Genomic DNA, 22,064 nt, shown 5'->3' on the forward strand with positions numbered 1-22,064 from the left:
CAAGTCTTGGGGATCCTGCATCTCCCGAGTTTCACTTTTGCTTCTGCCAACCTGTGCCAGGTCCTTCTGCCTGGCACTCATGACATTCCCATTGCGCGTCGGGTTCCCAGGGAGCCAATCAGCGTTTGCCAGTTCGAGTTACAAAGTCCCCACCAGACCCTGAGGATGGGGTCATGGCACCCCGAACCCTCCTCCTGCTGCTTTTGGCTGCCCTGGCCCTGACCGACACCTGGGCGGGTGAGTGCGGGGTCGGGAGGGAAACGACCCCTGCCGAGGAGGAGCGAAGGGACCGCGGGCGGGAGCTCAGGACCCGTGGAGCCCCGTCTCTGTCATCGCGGCTCCGACCTCCCCGTTTCCCCGCCCCCCGCTACCCCCCCCACCCGGCGCTGCCGCTCCCACGACCGCCCCCTTCCCCCGATGTCCCTTTGGGGTCTCAGGAGCCCGTGTCCCCTCCTCCCCTCGCCCCATCATCCTGGGACCCGGGTTCCGCGGCAGGAGGGTTGCGGAGTCTCAGCCGCCCCGCGTCCCCAGGCTCGCACTCCCTGATGTATTTCTTCACCTCCGTGTCCCGGCCCGGCCGCGGGGAGCCCCGGCACATAGCTGTCGGCTACGTGGACGACACGCAGTTCGTGCGCTTCGACAGCGACGCCGCGGACCCGAGGATGGAGCCGCGGGCGCCGTGGATGGAGCGGGACGGGCGGGAGTACTGGGAGCGGGAGACGCGGATCGCCAAGGGCCACGCAAAGAATGACCGAGGGAACCTGCGGACCCTGCTCGGCTACTACATCCAGGGCGAGGACGGTGAGTGACCCCGCGCCGGGTCGGAGGTCACGACCCTCCACGTCCCCCAGACGGGCCCGAGGTGTCCCGGGGCCCCAGATCCGAGGGTCACCCGACATTTCGGGACCCGCAGTGACTTTCGATTCGGGAAGAGCGGCGGGGACTCGGACCGGTTTCTTTCTCAGTTTAGGTGGAAATCCCCGCGGGTCTGTGCGGGGGGGTGGGGGGGGCTGACGGCGGGCGCGGAGCCAGGTTCTCACACCATCCAGTGGATGTATGGTTGCAATGTGGGTTCCAATGGACGCCTCCTCCGCGGGTACGAGCACCACGCCTACGACGGCCGTGACTACATCTCCCTGAACGAGGACCCGCGCTCCTGGACCGCGGCGGACACGGCCGCTCGCAGCCGGCGCAAGTTGGAGGAGGCTCGTTATGCGGACCACCGCAGGGCCTACCTGCAGGACGCGTGCGTGCGGTGGCTCCGCAGACACCTGGGGAACGGGAAGGAGACGCTGCTGCGCACAGGTAGGAGCAGCCTCGGGACCCCTCCCGATCTCCTGCAGCTCTCCCCGCCCGCCTCCCACAAGGAGTGAAGGAAAATGGGACTCCCTCAGGACATTTAAGGCAAACAGTCTCTCTAGCCGTGGAGGGGAAGACAGTCCCTGAAATAACTGTCAGCAGGTCCCTTGGGCATCTCGGAAGACTCTCCCAGTCCTTGTTCTCTGCCCCAACCCAGGGTCTCTGGAAGTCTGACTCCAGGTTTTATGAGTCTCTCTTAACTCCACCCAGGTCAGAACTCAAAGTCCCTTTCAGAGACTCGCAGAGTTTGGCTCAAATCTCATTCTAGAACTTTCCAAGGATCAAGTGATTATCCCAGAAGCCTGAGTCCAGGCTGATGTCTGGGTTTTGCAACCCTTACCCAACCCCAATTGTCCTGTCCATTCTCAGGATGTTCGCAAGGGTGCAACTTCAGGGGTCCATGGAGGTAAAGCAAAACGTCTGGATCTCCTGACTCTTCCCCTCAGCCCCACCAAAGACACATGTCACCCTCCACCCATCTCTGACCAGAAGCTCATCCTGAGGTGATGGTGCAGGTTTCTATCCTGCGGAGATCACCGTGACCTGGCAGCGGGATGGGGAGGACCAGACCCAGCTTGTGGAGACCAGGCCTGCAGGGGATGGAACCTTCCAGAAGTGGGCAGCTGTGGTGGTGCCTTCGGGGGAGGAGCAGAGATACACGTGCCATGTGCAGCATGAGGGGCTGCGTGAGCCCCTCACCCTGAGATGGGGTAAGGAGGGGACGTGGGCACAGAGCCTCTGTCAGGGAAAGGAGGAGCCTTCTGGATACCCTCAGCAGGGTCAGGGCTGAAGAGCTGGAGGTCAGTGCTCTCACCTTCTCTTCCTTCCTTTCCCTTCCCAGAACCACTTCCTCAGCCCACCATCCCCATCATAGGACTTGTCACTCTCCTGGCTCTCCTTGGAGTTGTGGTCATTGCAGATGTGGTGACTGTTGTGATGATGAGGAGGAATAATGCAGGTAGGGAGGGGGCAAGGCCTGAGTTGTCCCACGGGGCTTCAAGCCCCAGGTAGAAGTGTCCTTGACTCCTTACTTCCCCAGCCTGGGGCCTTCTTTGTTGATACCTACTGTTTTGTAAATCACATTGAAAATGAAGGACAAATTTATCACTCTTTTGATGGTGGTGATGGGAACTTGATTCCAGTAGTCAGAGGTTAGAGGGGAAGGTCCCTCTGAGGACAGGCCTCCAGGAGGGCAGTTTCTCCTCTAACTGTCACAGTCTGGAAACTTCCCTAGGATCCAAGACTAGCGGTTCCTCTAGGACCTCATGGCCCTACCTTCTCCCTGGCCTCTCACAGGTTGTTTTCTTCCCACAGGTGGGAAAAGAGGCAACTATGTTCAGACTGCAAGTAAGTATTGTGTGTGTGTATGAATTCACTGAGACCCTGTGGTACTGTAGACAGAAACCGATGGGTTTGCTCACCCACCCCATATTTCCTCCTTTAGCCACATCTCCACATGTCCTGTGGGTTTTCACCAATGTTTTATTCTTTCCCAGCAGAGCACAGTGCTCAGGGCTCTGATGCTTCTCTCACAGCTTAAAAAGGTGACACAATGAAGGCTTGAGTTCGACTGGGAGTGGGGCAGAGGGCAGACTCCTGCGTTATGGGGACATTTTGAGTGTGTTTTTGGCTGTTCAGAGTGTCACCACTTATAGTGCTTGTCTGAATTTGTCATGATCATTTTTTCCTACAGTGTGAGGCAGCTGTCTTGTGAAGACTGAACCACACAGGATCTGCGCAGGTCACTCCCCCTCCTTCCTATGACTTCAAAAGCTCCTGACTTCTTTGATTGCAACTGTCCTCTGACTGTATTTGTCAGCTCCTGTCAGCATAATGTGAGGAAATGAGGAGGCCAGCCCTGAGCACCTCTCCCCACACTGATCTGGATCCTCTTTCTTGATCCACCTGCTCATTCCAGCAGAGGCAGGGTTGGGACAGCTCCATCTCTGCATTAATGTTAGGTTATCCTGAGCTGCAATTCTCACTGCCCTGTTGACAATAGAATGTGGATGGGAGTTTGTTGTTCAGATTCTTGCCCTGAGATGAAGTTGATGAGTTAATTAAATCAAAAGAAGATTAATAAACTTGAGAGAGAATATATAACTTGAAAGGTTTCCAGAGTCTTAGTGTTTGTGGTGTGAGTCTGTTGCACATGGGAACAGGGGAAGGCTGAGTGAGGCCAGGAGTAGACAGAGCTATGTACAGTTGGTGCTCATTCCATCCTGGGTTTTGATGTGGCCACTCCTTTCCCCAACTGTGTCATCTTCCTTGCTCCTTAGTCCCTGTCTCTTCAGTAAAGTCTTGTCCCAGCAAACCTGTGATCACAGGGACTCAGATATTGGAGGACTTTGTCCTGGGTCCAGGACCATGGGCAGCCACAGGCACATGTGGCAGCTCAGCCTAGACTCAGGCCTGCATCCAATATTCAGCCCCCATCATTTTTTTGTTTCATGTTTTCATAGAGAATTTGCTTGTTCTTGTTATTGTGTATGAGTTCTGGTGTCACTGTCCTCTGGGAGTGTCCCCATCTGACAGCATCAAGAGACGATTTTCCTGTCATTTTCCCACAAGAACATGGGAACCCTGCACACTGGATTCTCTGTGGTATCAGGAAATGACTTTTCAGACCCGTCTAGCTGTTGCCCTCCTTCTAGCACTGTTCCTTGGATTGTGGCCTTTATCTTTTTTTTTTTTCCAAGGAAACAGAGTATGGGGGTAGCAGAGAGAAGGATCACATGGTTTCTTATCTTAGGGAAATTCTTGTCAGGTTTCCACCTTCGCTACTCATCCAGGGCTCTCCTTGCCTTAGCTCTAATAATCCCAGCCTGGCTCCAATCCAAATGCATGACTGTATTTACTATTATTGTTGTTATTATTATCATTATTTTGGTTTTCTTTGACACTGTGTCTCTACGTTAACTGGCCTTACTCTTGTGATCCTCTTGTCTTAGTTTCCCAAGTGGTGGCACTTCAGGCATGCAACATCTTGTTGGATTTCCAAGTTGTGGATTTAAATGCTGTCTAATGTAGAGTTTTACTTGATTGGATATATGATCCCCAAATTAAGGATCAACTTTTCCAAAGAAAAAAATGTAAGGTTGCCGTGGAGTGCAGGAAGGCTGGTGTGGGAGGGAAGGTGGGAGGGCTGCCATTGTGAGAAAAGCCCAGGCATCTCTGACCTCAGTGTGAGGACTTTGTGCTGCAGCTGCCACAGAACAGCACTTAGTCTGAGGTTCAGTTAATCAAGATAGTGTCTTCAAGGGGGAGGGGTGGGGAAGAGGCCTGCAGTGATCATCCATTCACCTGTCATTGGTTGAGTACTATCTACACAGCACACAATTTTTGGATCAAGGATCCATCAGGGAACTAAAAATCGGCAAATCAGCTAGCCCTGTGGAGCAGGAGTTGGAGGGAGAGGAGGCACATGATGCACTTATGCAGAATGAATAAGGAGAGTGTTCATGGAGGATGAGGTCAGTGCTATGAGATAGGTGATCCAGAGTGTGGGTGAGGGGATAGGAAGAAATTTTCTAGAATTTTCACTGTAGACCTCATTTGAAAGATGACCTTTCAAGAAGGATTTGTAGCACATGAAGGAATTTGTCATGAGGTTGTCTGGTGGAGATTTTTTTAAGCAGAAATTCTTAGGTGCAAATATCCTGGGACAGAATCCTGGCTGTGTTCTGGGGAGAGTGAAGAATCCAGGATGTGCTACTCAGAGTTATCTCGAAGTATGGCCAGGTTCTGTAGGTGTTGAGGACTCTGGAAGGATTCTTATTTTGAGTGAAGAATTTTTGAGCAAAGATACACAGGGTACAACTTCTCTTTTCAAAGGATTGCTCTGGCTGCTGAGCTTAGAACAGTATGGAGAGGACAGAGACAGGCGAGGCAGTTGGTAAAGTGTGGGGAACTAGTCAGTGCTCTAGGCTGGAGCTGTCTTGTACTTAAACTTGGAGGTGAGCTGTGGAAGCAGTGATTGGATTCTATGCATACTTGGAAGATGGGCTTTATAGCATTTATCAGTACACTGACTCTAGGGTATGACAGAAGAAGAATTAAGGAGGATACCAAACATTGGGGACAGTGTAATAGAACCATGAAGTTGCATCCACAGAAGGGAAGACTCTGACATGGGCATTTGTGAGGAGGGGACATGGCAGGCACTCTTTGTAGGAATGTGGAGCTGAGACATCCACTAGAAATGCAGGTAAGGAACTGGGCATGATGGCACTCTGGAGGCTGAGGCAGGAGGATCACTTGAGCTCAGGAGTTCAAAATCAGCCTGGCAATATAGCAAGACCCTGTATCAAGGAAAGAATAAAGAAAGAAATGCAGTTGAGTTGTTTGGACTGAGAGTGGGCAGACCCTTCTGGAGACATTTAGGAGAAATCTATATGCTGGATGAATAGGTTTGGGAGGTGAAATCATACAAATGTTAGTTGAGAACTGGCAAGGGTACAAGCATGATCACTGTAGAGGAGAAAGGGAGCAAGGGTGGAGCCCTGGAGCTGCAGTATGGCCTATCTGATCACATTGGAGCCAACAGCACAGTTCTAGAGCTATGTCTACAGCATACGCAAACCAGGACTTCCCACAGCTTCCCATATAATGCCTGGACATTACCTTGACACACAGATGGGCTGGGATTGACCATAAGATCATCCACTTAAACCAGGCTGGGTGTTAATGCTGATGTCACCGCTGTTTCTGAAAACTGGGTGGGTGTCACTATTGCCATTCATGTTATTTTTGCCAAATGTGGCTGGACAGTCCTAGCCTCTGTGTGTCACCATGCCCTGGTCAGAGGCCGTTTGATCCTCTGATTTGTGGAGCCCATGCCTCATGCGGTGTCCAACTGCAGCACCGTGGAGAAAGTTAAGTTTCCTCTTTTATGAAAGGAAGGCGTCTCTGCCTCCTGCCCAGGCTCTTTAGGTTGGAATCTAACCTAGAAGAGAGTACAGGTGCTGGAGGTGGAGGGATGAGGGAGAGAAAATGAAAGACAGTTCAATTCCTGGAACAAGGGTGTGAGGCTCCATATTGTGGGCTTCTGAATGTGGTTGACAGATAGACCAATCCTCCAAATCCTGGCTGTAGTAACTCTTTCTTAAAGCAAGCTGCCATTTAGCTGTTCTATGTGAGGAACAAGAAGAAAACAAACCATCCTCCCCACAGTGGGGTAGTATTTGCAGAGAGAAATGAAATCCCTGTATTATGGAAAAGGGTCAAGCACACATAAGCAATACTTCCCAGTCTGTTTTAAATTGTGATTACTCTTGTCTTAACACTAGGTGGCAGTCAAAGACCAGGTTTCTGCAATAGACTTACAGCCATATAAAATAAATTTGGTAGGCAGAGGGGCTGAGGACTAAAAAATATTTTTTTCACGTACTCAGTGAACAGATATAAACATCCAACTTTTTCCAGGTTCAGTGGCCTATATCTCTAATCCTAGCTACCAGACAGGTGTAGATCTGGAAGATAGCCATTTGAGGCCAACCAGGGCAAAAATGTTAGCAAGCCACCGCCCCCCCCACCCCAGTATCTCATCAACAAGCTGCCACTGTATGTGGGCACCTGTAATACAAGCTACACTAGTAGGTATACCTAGAAGGATGGTGGGCTGAGGCCTCTCAGGGCAAAAGCACAAGACCCTATGAGAAAAATAAGTATGGCAAATTGGGATGGGTACTTGGCTCTGGGGGTAGATCACCTGTCTAGGGAGCATGAGGCCCTAAGTTCAAACTGCAGTTCAACAAACAAAAAAAATTAACTTTTGCTTGATTCATGCCACTCTGGGATGAGGTGAAGTTTACTTGCTTGCTCTCATTTTCCCTCTGCACATTTTACTGTGGGCTGTCACATGTGATCCACAGATCAGCACAGGCCACAGAGTACACGTTGAGTGACACTGGAAGAGAGACTTATATTGCAGCCTCACTCTGGTGTCAGATTATCAGCAGGAATTAATCAGTAGTTCATGGAGATTCCACTTTCAATATTGTGTCAGATGAGGTCTTAAGGCTGTCTCTTTCACTAAGAACAACTAAAAAGAACAGATGAAATTGAAGGAAAATTCAAAATTACAGAAGTATAAGCCAGATATTAATCCTTTAGGCAAAAATATAACCGTGGGTGGGAATTCCAAGAGAAATGATGCTCTTATCTTGAGAACATTTGGCAAATGTGAAAAAACCTAAGCCTTGATTTTCCCAGGTTCACAAAGTTAGCTACTGTCACCATAACCACACACTTGAAATAATTAATAGAGGACAGAAGGTTTATCTTGGCTCAGGGTTTTGGTGGATGCAGGCCATGAGTAACTGGTCCTGATGCTTTCCACCTAAGGGGAGGCAGCACATTGTAGCAGGAGCACTTTGTAGAGCAAAACCACTGGCCCCACTGGCCAGGAAGCAAAAGAGAGCAAGGAGGGGGGTCAGAGTCCCACATCCTCCTTCAAAGGCCACCCCTATGTCCTAAGGACTGTTTCCTACCTTCTAAAATTTCAGTCATCTCCTGGGCACCACCCTGGGGACCAAGTCTTTAACACTTGGGCCTTTGAGGAACACTTTACATCCAAACAACAGCAAGCACCTGAGAGATGATCCTGAGAGACAGTGTGAGTGGAGAGAATGACAAGAGACACCATAAACCTAGGAAACAAAGGATTTATGTCATCAGAGTGAGAAATGCACATCTGCTCCAACCTCCCACACAGAGTGAGGAAATTTTTTTTAATCCAGCAACAAATGGAACAGACAACTGGTCTTAACAATCTGTAACCACTAGCCAGCATCCTGCCAATTTGTTGTCCAAACTGGTTTCACAAGTTTAGGGCAAATAGTTTGTTTAAAAAAATTTCCTGGATTGATGTTCACTAAAAATTTGAAGGAAGAAATAAAATCTCTGAAGGAATCCATATTTAACTCATGTGTCAAAGAATTTGCACAATTCATTAAAAAAGAAAAAAATTTCTGCTCAGAACAAGATATGTAGCAGTTCAAGTGGAAAAATAGGAACAGGACTGAGATTCTGTAGAAAGAGAAGAGTAAAAAGAGGCTCTCAACTTCCATGTTTGAACTAAGAAACAGAACATAACATACCATTATATATTATGTATAAAGCAGTATATGTACACTACTATATACTATAAAGTAGTATGTAGGACAGACTGCAGGAGGTCTCAAAAGATGATAAGTGGTCAAGGAGACACCTCTCCTTCCCAGGAAACTTTTGTCTGCACCTGAGAGATATCTCTGCCCCCGGGCAATACAAAAAAGGCTATAAAAACCCAATCCCCAACCTGACCCATGGGACCTCAGGTTTCCGGGTCCCCCTGCATACCCCTTCATGCAGCTTTTCTCCTCTCTTCTCTACAAATAAAATCTTTCTGACCTCTGCTGCTGGAGTCCACCTGTGCTTTCATTCTCAGAGCGGGCTCAAGAACCCTAAGCACCTGAAATTCCTGCACGTGTCATCTGTGCATCATATTTGGTGACCACAGAGGGACCACTTTTCACCTGAGGTCGGTATAGGTTGTGCCAAACTGGAAAAGGCTGCCTAGGAACGTGACTGTGGCTGTCCAGCACTCTGATGGAGTCTATTTTCCAGGAGAGACCCCCTACCACAACTTAGCTAGGGTGGATCTCTCAGACTGACCTTTCTCTCTCTCTTGTCAAGAAGGGTTTCTCCCTTGGGAACCTGAAGAAAAGCTCCGAGCCCATTCCAGCAGTAAGGCAGGCAACCTGAGAACTTGGGTCTGGCCAGGGGCTTATACTGGACTGCCAATGCTACATGGGTGGAGCCAAACTTCAGTGCACTGAGGCTTTTTTTCCTCTCAACTCTCGGCTCCCTCCCTCCTTAAACTGTCTCCCTTTCAAGATCTGATTCGCTTAGGAGGAGGTCCGAAAACAGCCAGTGGAAGGGAAAGTTTCTCTTCAAGCTATAAGGGCACTCCTCGTTGTCACCTGAAGGCTGGAGATGGAACTTCCTGACCTGCCCTGAGGCCCCAAAGGCGGCTAAGTCTCAGAGCCCTCCAGCCATGTCCAGGGCAAACAGACTTCCTTCACAGTTCCTGTCATCCCTCACTTCCAGCGCTCCAATACTGCCCTTGGGCAGGATAGACCTGGGCAGCAGTGGCGACCAATAATCCCTCATGCGTTGAGCCTGTAAGCTTTCTTTTCCCCCAATCCTCAGCCTCTCCTTCCCCTTTCCCAAGGAGTTCAGGATGAGTGTCCTCCTCCACGCTTTGCTCTAAATAGCAGTGGGCTTCCTTCTTCAGTGTGTTTGGGAAAAATCCCTGCAGGCACCAGGAAGTGCTGGTCTCTAAGTTGGGCTTACCTGCCTTTGTCAAGGGCATTAACTGGCTAAACTAATTAAGCAGGTTCCACAGTCTGCCCTCAGGGAACAGGAAAAAAAAACAGTTAAAGAGATAGAGACCTCACAGTGTCTTTACCATAGCAAAAGCCTTCAGAAGCTCCCTCTCTTTTCATAGAAAATATATGCCTCACAGGGTAAATGGGGGACAGAAGTCTACCTCATCTGGAGTCCCTGTCCATGCCTCTGCAGGGGTCCTCCCTCTGGCCATGTAAACCCTCTTGGTTACTTTGATAGAGTTATTTTTAAATTACAAGGCTTCAGCTGGTAGAGAACCAGGTACCTGGGTCGCAGGACAAATAGGCAAGGCAAAATAAATAAGAAATTGGTCAGGGTTATTGGGGGGGGGGGATGGTGGTCACTGAAACCAGAAAACCTAAATGTCTTCCGTGACTTTAGCCACAGATAGCAGCAGCAGGACAGCAAGGGAGAGAAGGACGCCCTCCCCATGTAGAGTTTCTCCTCATCTGCGGATGCCTAGGTAAAAGGAGAAACCTCTATTAAGGTGATCACTTTTCACTTTTTATTTATTTACTTATTTTTTTGGTGGTACTGTTGGGTCTAGAGACCTAAGGCAGATGAGTGAGTACCCCATCCTCCATGGAGAGCAATATCATTTCTACGTCCTGAGGAGATGGAGGCCTGCATTCCTGCATCCTAAAGGAGAGGGCAGATGGGCAAAATGCTCTCAAGATTGTTCCCTTCCCCCAAGAAAGGTGTAAACCAAACCAGTTCACCTGAGAAAGCCCGCGAATCCATGGCCAATGAGAAAAACCCACCTAACCCAGAGTTAAAACGTCCATAAAAACCCCAGCCTTCACCTGAGCAGCCAGCCACCAGTTTCTGGCTCCGCTGCAGTACCTTAGCTGTGGCCTTTCCTTTTTCTCTAATAAATCCTACTTTATACACCGGCTTTGACTCATCAGTCAGCTGCCTCACAAGCCAGTTCTCTGGCCTGTGCAGGCAAGGACCCTCGACACTCATTGGCATGTAACAGTACTGGGGTTTGAACTCAGGGCCTTATGCTTGCTAGGCAGACACGCTACCAGTTGAGCCATTCTGCCAGCCCAATTTTCCCTTTTAGATGGGAAATCAAGCCTCAAGGATCCTGGAAGCATCTCTCTTGCCTGCTTACTAAAATATTAATTTTAACAAAAGCAACTCAAGTTTTACTGTACCCAGGCCTGGTCACTTTATCCTCTGGGAGAGGAGGAAAGATGGCCAGAAGGAGAATGCATTAATTATAATACTATTCTTCAATTAGACAGGTTCTGTAAAAAAGAGGGAAAGTGGACTGAAGTCCCATATATATTCAACTTTTCTTTTTCTGAAGAGACCACCCCGAGTGGCTGAGCAAATGCAGGCTAGATACCCAGACCATGGTGACCCTTTGCAAAAATCTCCCAAACTCCCTTGATGAACCAGAACCAAAAACAAAACAAAACAAAACAAAACCATCTGATGCTCCATCAGCTCCCCTTCTCCCCACTTACCCAGCTACCTCACCCATCCAACATCATCCCACAGGACTCTACTCCCTCCAGTTAATCCTGGAGGGGACAGGGCTCCTGGGTGAGTGAACTTAAAGAAATAAAAAAAGGATTTAGGAAATTACACAAAAAACCCAGATCAGTACATCCAGGCATTCAGAGAAGTCAGCCAAAACTTTAATCTGAGCTGGAAAGATGTGATGCTATTGCTATCTCAGACCCTTACTGCTCTGGAGAAACAGCGGGTACTAGGTCAGGCAGTCAAAGCTGGAGACAATTATCACTTAGATAAACGTGGCCCTACAGGCCTGCCTCAGACTGGGCTCTCACAGGAGGAGAAGGGGGAGGGAAAAGAAAGACAAAGGCACTGGATACCTAAAAAGGAACCTAAAAGATAAATTTCTAACACAGCCCCAGATATCTGAAAAAGCTTCAAAAACTGCTGGCTGAAAGGAGCAGAGATCTAGACCAATTGGTCCATATAGACACATCTGTATAGTATAATAGGGATTAAAAAAAAAAGACCTGGAGAGGGAAAAGAAAAGGGATAAATGGCAGGAGGCTCTGATTGCAGCACTCAGAAAGGCTTCCCTGGGGCAAAGTCCAAACTCAAGGACATGCTTTCAATGTGGACAGGCAGGCCATTTTAGGAGGGAGTGCCCCTGAAGGAAGCCACCCCTAGGACCCTGCCTCATTTGTTGGGGGAAAACACTGGAAGGCACACTGTCCTCAGTTCCCCTGGGAACCAAGGCCAGAGCCTCCCACCCAATGACGGGTCCCTGGGCCTCTCATACAGGCTCCTGTAACCACTAAAAGCAGAGGAGCACTGGGTTATACTCACTATCGAAAAGCACAAGGTCAGTCTCCTTATCTCAGCTATTCCTTTCTCTCCTAGACCCAGGTTCTCCAAAAAATTACTGTTTGGGGCATTTCAGTCCAGTCATGAGTATTATTTCACTCAGCCTCTAGCCTCCTGCTGGGGAGATTTCCACTTCTGTCACTTCTTTTTAATTGTCTCAGAAACCGCCACTCCTCTGCTGGAGTGAGACCTTCTATCTGAACTGGGGGTACAGCTCCTTTTACTCCAAGGAGAGTACTTTTGCTTGCCCTTGATAGAGGAACATTCACAATGTGGATGGATGGACACACCGTGGGACGGGCACAAACAGCTGTCCCAGTCCTAATTCATCTCAAGGACCCCTCCTGGTTTCCCCATCAAAAACAATATCCTTTAAAGCCAGAAGTTAAGGAAGGGCTAATTCCCATAATCAAAGACTTAAAGAGACAGGGACTGCTAATAGAATGCTCCAGCCCATATAATACTCCTATTCTTGGTGTCAGGAAGGGACCTAACAAATGGAGGCTAGTCCAAGATCTCTTCCTGATCAATGAAGCAGTAGTGCCTCTCCACCCTGTAGTTCTAAATCCCTATATGCTTTTAGCCCAAATACCTCCAGGTACTGCTTACTATTCTGTCCTGGACTTAAAAGATGCCTTCTTTTGCATTCTCTTGCACCCTAAAAGTGAACTTATCTTTGCCTTTGAGGACCCGACAAGAAAGTCTGGACAGGTCACTTGGATTGTCCTCCCCCAGAGATTCAGAGACAGCCCCCACCTCTTTGGGTTAGCTCTAACCCAAGACTTGGCAGAGTGGCAATATCCACAAGCTACTCTGCTACAATATGTAGATGACCTCCTGCTCTGTGGACTGAGTCTGTCATTTCAGGAGGCGCTGAATCCTTACTAAACTTCCTAGCCAACAGAGGATATAAAATCTCTAAAGAAAAAGCCCAATTGTGTCAGTCTAAGGTTACATATTTAGGTCTTGTCGTGGAGACAGAAATGAGGGCTTTAGGAGAAGACAGAATCTGTCCAATCCTGATGTTTCCTCTACCTAAAACTCTAAAACAATTGAGGGCCTTTTTTGGGGATGACAGGATACTATAGAATTTGGATCCTGGAATATGCAGACCTAGCCAGGCCTTTATATCAAATCCTTAAGGAAGCACAGAAGGATCCCCAGCCCTTTATTGAATGAGATGACAAGTCAGAAAATGCATTCCACCAGTTTAGAAAAGGCCCTTATGACAGCTCCAGCACTGGGTCTCCCAGTACAGGACAAGTTTCAATTATATATCTATAAAAAGGGAGGCTTGGCCTTGGGAGTGGTGACTCAGCTCTGTGGCATCACTCCCCAGCCAGTAGAATACTTAAGTAAAGAATTAGATCTGGTAGCCAAGGGATGGCCAGGATGTCTTAGAACAGTGGCTGGAGTGAGCCTTCTAGTTTTCTGAAGCTCAAAAAATTATCCTAAACCACCCCTAATGATTTATACCCCACACAACCTAGGGGTAATTTTAAACTCAAAAGAACTTTGGCTATCTGACAGCTGTCTACTTAAATACCAGGCCCAGCTTCTAGAAGGGACAGAGAACTTTAAGGACCTGTCAGAGCCTAAATCCTGGATCCCTTCTACCAGAGGCAGAGGGAAATCCTGAACACTCATGTGAGGAGGTACTTATGGAAAATTATGCTGCCCAACCTGACTTAACTGATTGGCCCTTAAAAAACCCTGATCTAGAATTATACACTGACAGCAGTTCCTTTGTCAAGAATGGTGTCGGACATGCAGGGTTTACAGTTGTAACAGAATTTGGCACCCTCGAACAAGGTCTTCTTCCTTCTAAATCAAGTGCTCAACTGGCAAAATTAGTGGCCCTGACAGAAGCCCTAAAACTGTCAAAAGAACAGAGAGTCAATGTCTATACAAATTCTAAGTATGCCTTCCTGATCCTGCATGCTCATGCAGCCATCTGGAAGGAAAGGGGAATGCTAATTACAACAGGAACAACTTCCCATAGAGATAAAAGAGAAGTTACTCTAATAGTTTTAAGGATAACAGCATTAATTGCAGCCCTAGCTGGAATCAGCTATGGGGTGATTGCCAATCATGTAACTACAAAAATCCTAACCAAAGTGGTAGAGGGCACCTCAGACCAGGTAGGCCTTGCCATTAAGGACATGCAAAGGTCTTTGTCATCCCTTGTCTGTATGGTCATGGACCACCACCTGGCCCTAGATTTTCTTTTGTCTAAACAAGGAGGGGTATGTGACATGGCCAATACTTCCTGTTGCACATATGTAAACACTTCAGGCATTGTGGAGGAATGTGCAGACTACATTCTCCAACAGGCTAAGTGGCTCCAGGAACAATCTCTTGAAACTCAGGTTTCTACTCAGGTATGGGACCAAACAAAATACTGGCTCCCCTCCAGGACTAGGTTCCTACCTTCTCTGGGGCCTATAGTTGCTATTATTCTCTAGCTTGTGTTTGGGTCTTGCATTTTAAACTTACTTGTCAAGTTTGTTTCTTCTCGCCTAGAATCCATCAAACTACAAATGCTTCTGATGGAGATGAAAACGACCTATTATTGCAGTCCACTTGATAACTCCTCTTGTGGTCAGCTCTGATGCTGTCAGCAGGAAGCAGTTACTGAACAGACTTTATCATCCCTATCACTAACAGCAGTTAGGGCTACCATTGAGAGTGGGGATTGAAGGATGGACTGCAGGAGGTCCCAAAAGGTGATAAGTGGTCAAGGAGACACTTCTCCTTCCCAGGAAACCTCTGTCTGCACCTGAGAGACATCTCCGCCCTCAGGCAATGCACAAAAAATGCTATAAAATCCAATCCCCACCCTGACCCATGGGACCACCAGTTTCTGGGTCCCCCTTCATTCCCCACCATGCAGTCTTTCTCTTCTCTTTCACTCTCTTTTCATTCTCTTTCATTCTCAGAGCGGGCTCAAGAATCCTGAGCACCTGAAATTCTTGTGCATGTCATCTGGGCATCAAGAATACAGAATAGTATAGTATATGCTATACTGTAGTATAATATATAGTATAGTAGATTACATAGTATACTATGTATGTATATATAGGATAGTATGCTATACTATAGTATAAAATATAGTACAGTATATAATACATAATAGTATTATGTATAAAGAAAAATATAATAAGCTTGGAAATGAAAATTACTGAATTAATTTAAAAAGCAAGTTCAGTTTTTAAAAATAAAATTATAACAATATGAATTAAAATTCATCCCATTGACTTTTACTTGTGGTGCTAGATATGGAATCCAGGGTCTTAGGAATCCCATGCAAGCACTTCACTACTGAGCTACATCCCCAGCCCAAAGCATCTCACAGACTTCTGCTTTGAGCCATGACAGAATAACAAGGACAAGATTTATTCTCATACCTTAAACCTTTCAAAATTCAGAAGATTATATGAAAAAATACACAGGTATTCAGATATTGGACAAACTCTCAGAGAAGAGAATGAAAGGTAAGGCCCACAGTTGTCCATCTTTCTGGATGGAGTTTCCAGGACATGGTACAGGGAGGAGGAGGCCTACACAGCTGAGTGGAGGGGACAGAGCTGTGAATTTTAGAGGTCAGGACAGCCAGAACATGTAAGATGAAGCATATATAGTATGTCACCAAAAGTAAAAGTCACAAGAAGTCTGCAGAGGCACCCTCCATACTCCAGCTCATCCAGGATGCATGTGAAGAAACTCCCTGAGAACAATCCAAAAGGACCTGAAGGAGCAATGGTACCTAGGGAGCACAGAGCCAGAAATGGTGTCAGTTCCCAGTAGCCATGCTGGAAAGCCTCAGAATCTGCTGGACATTGGATAGACGATTCAGAAGGGCCCAGTGTCTGTAGTGGTAAATAACATCATTAAACACATCCTGTGTGGACTAAACAGATTTTGGTTTTGTTTAACAAACATTAAAAGTAAAACCAAAAAGACACATAACTTAGTTTGTCCCAGGAATATCTCAAGAATATTTATATAACTCAAAATATCTAGCACCTATCCTGAAACATACAATAAAAGAAAGAAAATGCAATTCAGGAATGGGAGTGTGAGTGAAATGATTCACCCAGAATGCTTACCCAGCACATGCATAGACTCTGAGTTCAAACTCCACTATTGCCAAAAAAAAGAAAAAAAAAAGACAGAAAGAAAAAGAATGAAGAAAAGATACAAGAAAGACAGTAAAAAGAAAGAATAAAAATTAAAATGCAATTCAAATTCAGAAAATGCAATTCAGAAGGTAGAGAAAAGCAACCTATCTAAAATCATCCAGAATGAGCCAAGTGCCTGTGGTCATGCCTTGATCCTAGCTACTTGGGAGGCAGTGATCAGGAGGCTCATGGTTCAAAGCCAGCCTGGGTAAATAGTTTATGAAATTCTATCTTGAAAATATCCAACAGAAAACAGGGCTGGTGGAGTGGTTCAAGTGGTGGAGCCCCACCTAGCAAGCGTGAATCCCTGAATTCAAACCCCAGTACCACCAAAAAACTGAAATGACATAAAATAAAATAAAATAACCCAGAACTGACATAAATGATAAAATTTGCAGTCAAGGATTTAAAAATAGCTATGGTATAGGTGTTATGTATTTTCAATAAGTCATGTAAGAGACAGTAAAAATACATAAAAGCACAAAATCAAATTTCAAGTATAAAAATGTCTGAGATATAAAAATACACTGAATATTTGAGGGATTGTTGTTAGGCTCCACATTGTGGGAAAACAGATCAGGGTCTTTGAAGGAAAATAAATAAAAACTTTCTGGGAGGGGGTGGGGGAAGCAGGGAGAAATGACCCAAACATTGTATGCACATATGAATAAAAGAAAAAAAAAACCTTTCCATAATTATACAGTTATAATTCTTACATTGTAAACTGATATTAATAAATATTCAGATACACTATGCTTAATAATAACAAAGCAAAGACAAGTAGAAGAAATAGAGGGCTAGAGAACAACATTTGTATATTTTAATTATGAAATAAAGTTTATATATATCTGAAGTAGTTTCTAGTAAGCCAGATGTCTATGGTAAGTCATTGGAGCAACCTCTAAGAAAACTGAAGTTAGAAAGTATTAATGTAGTTATCACATTATTGTAAAAGTATCCACATAAAACCTACAGAATCAGTAAAGACAGAATAGGGGAACAAAAAACAACACATAGAAAACAAAAGTAAAATGACAAATTGAACTTTATCAATAGTAAGATTAAATGGAAATGGAATAACCAATCTAATCAAAAAGCAGAGACTGTTGCACTGGGTAAAAGAATGACACTAAACTGTGTGCTATGGTAGACACACTTGAGATTCAAAGGTACAAATATATTAAAATCTAAAAGGTGAGAAATGATCCTGTAACAGCAACCAGGAGCTAAAAAGGTACAGTGTGAAATGGCAGGTTGTCAGGTCAGCTCTACCTGTTAAAGTTTCTAACACCTCCCCTTAGCTCCACTAGCTGAGAACCAGCCTTTAGCACCTGGGTATGTGGGGGACTCTTACCCGCAGCATGGCAAATGGTAAGTGTCAATAAATCACAAAGAAATAACAATTTTAAACATACTTGCTCCTAATAACCAAGCCACCAAAATATAGCCAGGCATGTCATGATAGTGATTTTTTTCAAAGAGGGTTCCAGAAAATGGTATTACCTCATGACATCTTAGCTCTCTTTGTTTGTATAACTATATTCTATGATGTAACAAAACAAGTAAATTGAAAACAATACAGAGATTCAGCATTCAATGAGCACTAATTGATTCAACACCTGAGCAAAATATTTAAAATATTGAACAGTGCTTGAACAGCACTGAAAGCCGTGTAGACCTAAGGGTCACCTGTAAACACTGCTCTCAACCAGAGCAGAACACATGGTTCTTAAGTGCACATGGGATATCCTGCAGGACACACCTATGCCAGCCTATGACACACAGACCAGTGCATTTAAAAGGACAGGAATGATAAAAGCATGTTCCAAAATCCAGCACAAGGAAGGAATTAGTGAAGTTTAGAGTGGAAAATAATGAAGTAGAGAAAAGAAACGTAGTACAGAAAATTAGTGGAACAAAATGTGATTTTTTTGAAAGGATGAAAAAAGTTGACAAATTGTCAGCTGGACTCACTAAAAAGAGACTCAAATATCTATATCAAAAAAGAAAGAGGGAGCATGATTACACACTTTGCAATGATGAAACATATTTAAAGTACATTATGAATAATTCTATGATAACATTTGGATAATATAGTAAAAGGGACAAATTCCTGGGTAGACTATAGTTGACTCAAGAAGAAATAGACATTCTGAATATGCTTCTAACAAGTGAAGAGAGTGAATCAGTAATAATTTAAAAACCACCCACAAGGAATAGTCTATCTCCCTGTGGCTTTACTGCTGAGTTCTCCTAACTACTTACAGAGAAATCTGGGTGGCAGTCCAGGCTGCTGATTTAACTGTGACTGCTTGAGGTGCAATTTTGGCTGCATCACTTATGGGTCGTGAAAGCTTAAGAAAGTTATGGAACCTTCTGGGTTTCTGTGACATCATATGTAAAATGAGGATAATAATACTATTTACCTCCCGGGATTGTTTGAATATTAGAAGAGTGACTATTATCAAGGTGTTTAGCAAAATGCCAGGCATACAACATACCACAGAGGCATTTGGTAAGTGAATAAATAAATGATTTTTACAACCTCAGAATTAAAGAATTAATTCCAAATCTTTACAAATTCTTCCAAAAAGTAGACAAGGGCATAGCATCATCCAACTGATCTATGAGGACAGTTAACTCTGATAGCACAATCCCAGGAATCACATGGAAAAACTCATAGACCAATATCTGTTATGAACATAGGTTAAAAAATTCTGAACAATTCCCGACTAACACAAACCAGTAACATACAGAAAGAACTGTGTGCCACGACCAAGTGGGATTTATCCCATATATGCTAGATTGGGCTTTTAAATTTTGTTTTGGTTTTTGAAATAAGTTCTGTGTAGCCCAGGCTGGCCTCAAACTTGGGATCCTCCTGCCTCAGCCTCCTGAGTGATAGGATTACAGGCCTGTGCCACCATGTCTGGTATGCAAGGTTATTTTAATATCCAAAATTTAATTAATTCAATTCACCAAAACACCAGACTAAAAATCAAAAGTCACATGATCTTTATAAACACACACCTACACAAAACCCCATTTCATTCAAGTGAAACTCATATAGATTATAAAAATATAACTATCTCTACTTGTAGATCTGTATAAAGAAAATCTTAAGGAATCCAATAAAAAGTTATTTGTAATAAGAATTTCACCAAGATGTGGGTCACAAGGTCAACATACAAAGCCCATTGTATTTTGATACACTTGCAACAGTCTTAAAATGAAATGTAAAGAAAGCCTTGCCATTATGAGTCAATGCGAGGACCTGGTTGTGAGCTGGAATGCACTGGGAAACATCAGAAAGCCTTTCCACAACTGAGATATTCAGTGGGATCCACCCTGGACCTGGAAATTCTGGATTTAGGCAAACTGAAGGCAGAGCATGGCAGCAGAGCTTCATTCAAAAGGGGTGAAATTCCTCAGTCTGTGACTTATTTTTCAAAACAATTGGATAGTGTCACATCCAAGTACATGCTCCTTGGGTTCACATTTGAAGAACAAAATCTATTTCTTTAGAGTCCTTACATCAGGAAAAAGAATGGCCAGATTCATCAAAGAATGAAGAATCTCATTCCTCTGAGCCACTGGGGGGTTTAAAGTTACCTTTCTAATGAAAAGACCTCTTCCAGTTACCTGTTTATATGTGACTTTCCAATTAACTATGTATTGACCATTATAATCCTTTTCCTTTTGATTGTTTTGCTCAGTGATTCGTTTTTATCATCAGTCATTTGCTCCATTTCTACCATTTTTTTCTAGGAGGCACTCAGTATTCAACAGAAGCACTGTCTATAGCCAACAGCTGTGACTGGACCTTTACCACCTGGAGTAGAAAATGTTTAACGTAGTGAAAGGACTAGGATAGAGTACTTATTTTGGGGAAGGAGACTAAGGAATAACCACCCCCCGGCTATGGAAACATAGTTAAGCCTTGAAGTGTGCGAATCAGACAGCTGTCTTCTAAAACTCCTGTAAGGAGTCTTGAAGTGGTTTCTCTCACTCAGAAACCAGCACACTCAGGTGTTCCTACTGCACACTGGGGTGGAATATGTAAAGTCATCAGTAAAGGACGCTGCATCACTGGACAATCTTTTTTTTTTTGGGGGCACTGGGGTTTGAACTCAGACTCTTAGTGGTTCCTAGTCAGGCACTCATGGCTTGAGCCACTCACTCTGCCAGTTCTTTTTTGTGATGGGTTTTTTTTGAGATAGGGTCTCACAAACTATTTGCCCCATGTGGGCTTCAAACCTTGATCCTCCTGATCTCTGCTTCCCAAGTAGCTAGGATTACAGGTGTAAGCCACTGATGCCTGGCTTGGCTGGACAATCTTTAAAAAACATATAACTGAAATCATCCACTAAATAAAGGTCAGTGAGGAAATGAAGACAGCTCTCCCTTGTTTGGCAGCCAAGGCTCTGGGGGAGCATGGGCTCTGTTGCCTAAAGCTGCTCATTCTGGATGCCTTATTTGTAAAAATAACCAGTAAACTACAAGGTTTTTGGCAACATCAAGTGTTTTCAATGTATAGAAATCCATAGAGCTTATGTTCCTTCAATACTTTCATGATTTTTCTTTAAAAAAATCTCATTAGCTTTAGTAGTATTTAGAGGACAGTTGGTATGATGTTCCTCTTGGAAGATTAATTTTACTGATTTTTTTTTCTTTGGTAGATCATCCTGAAGATTCTCCTGAAGTCTTCTTGCCCCAGTCCTGGCAGCTGTCAACTGAATTTCCAGACACTCAATTTCCATGTCATTTCTTGAGCATCTAAGATAGGGAACATCTTTTGATCTCCCACACTAGGCAGGGCAGCATCTATTCTCAGCAGGAAGCAGCCATAGAATACAGAATTGTGCTTTTCTGTAACATCTTAGGCTAAGGAACTAAAGTCATTTTGGGGTGGAGGAAATAGGAAAGGATAGGACAAAATGACAGGGAGATCAGAAAACATCTGTAAATAAGCCACAGTCAGGAACTAAGACTAAAATAAATCACTAATATATTTACATATTTTATGCATGAATAAAATGCCACACTATAATAGTCACCACTCCCTTGGAAGTAATCCTTGGCAGAGTGACTTTTGCTTTCCTTTGTCCAACATTCTACATTCTGAAGAGAAGTCATGCTAAGTGATTAAATACTGACTGCTAAATTATTTTTTATAGCAAGAAAAGTTAAATTAATCCTTTAAAGAAAGTACATGCATCCATCCTACCAGTTAATTTTAGAATGTTGAGTTACAATTTCCTCAGAGGAGTCCAGAATCAACAATTCTTTGACCAGAATGTTATGCTCAGGTAAAAATAAGCAGACAACCATGTCATAAGGTCCTTTGATTGTAAAGATACCCCAAACCCTGATTATTCTGTGGTCTCCTTTCCCAAAGTATCAGTGATAACATTAAAGAGGAATGTAGCAAAATGAGTAAAGGTCACCAGGTGGCCACAGATCTAGGAATCCCTTAAGGTAGAGGGTATAAATACTCCTGGGTAGAGGGCTGACATTTTGAGTCTCAGATCCTACCTTTCTGCACTTGTCAGGGGGCATTCATTTTTCCCTTTTTCTTTCTCTCTGCTTTACCTTGCTGTACCAAACAAATCTTTGCTAGCCCTTGTTGGATGTGGGGAAGAAATAAAATACCATATCATGTATGATAACATTAAAAAAAGATAAAATACTGACTGACATCAGCAAGACAGCAGAATAGGAGTCACAGACATCTTCCCTCTTCATTTAAAAAAAAAAAGAAAAAAAAAGAAAAAGAAAAGAAACAAAGTCAAACAAAGCACA

At 44.7% G+C, this 22,064-nt stretch overlaps 1 protein-coding gene and 1 pseudogene across 1 annotated transcript in view; both read left to right on the forward strand.

The window, feature by feature from the left end:
• Positions 1-22,064, forward strand: part of LOC141410449 (patr class I histocompatibility antigen, A-2 alpha chain-like) — a 54,456-nt gene continuing 32,392 nt past the window's right edge. The window contains exons 1-3 of the mRNA XM_074082614.1: positions 1-237; positions 532-801; positions 1,033-1,305. Of these exons, the coding sequence (XP_073938715.1) occupies positions 174-237; positions 532-801; positions 1,033-1,305 (607 nt within the window). The 5' untranslated portion in view covers positions 1-173. The remainder of the gene's footprint in view (positions 238-531; positions 802-1,032; positions 1,306-22,064) is intronic.
• Positions 1,760-3,447, forward strand: LOC109690376 (class I histocompatibility antigen, Gogo-B*0101 alpha chain-like; annotated as a pseudogene).

Source organism: Castor canadensis, chromosome 8 (assembly GCF_047511655.1).
Source record: "Castor canadensis chromosome 8, mCasCan1.hap1v2, whole genome shotgun sequence".
In the NCBI taxonomy this organism is placed as follows: Eukaryota; Metazoa; Chordata; class Mammalia; order Rodentia; family Castoridae; genus Castor; species Castor canadensis.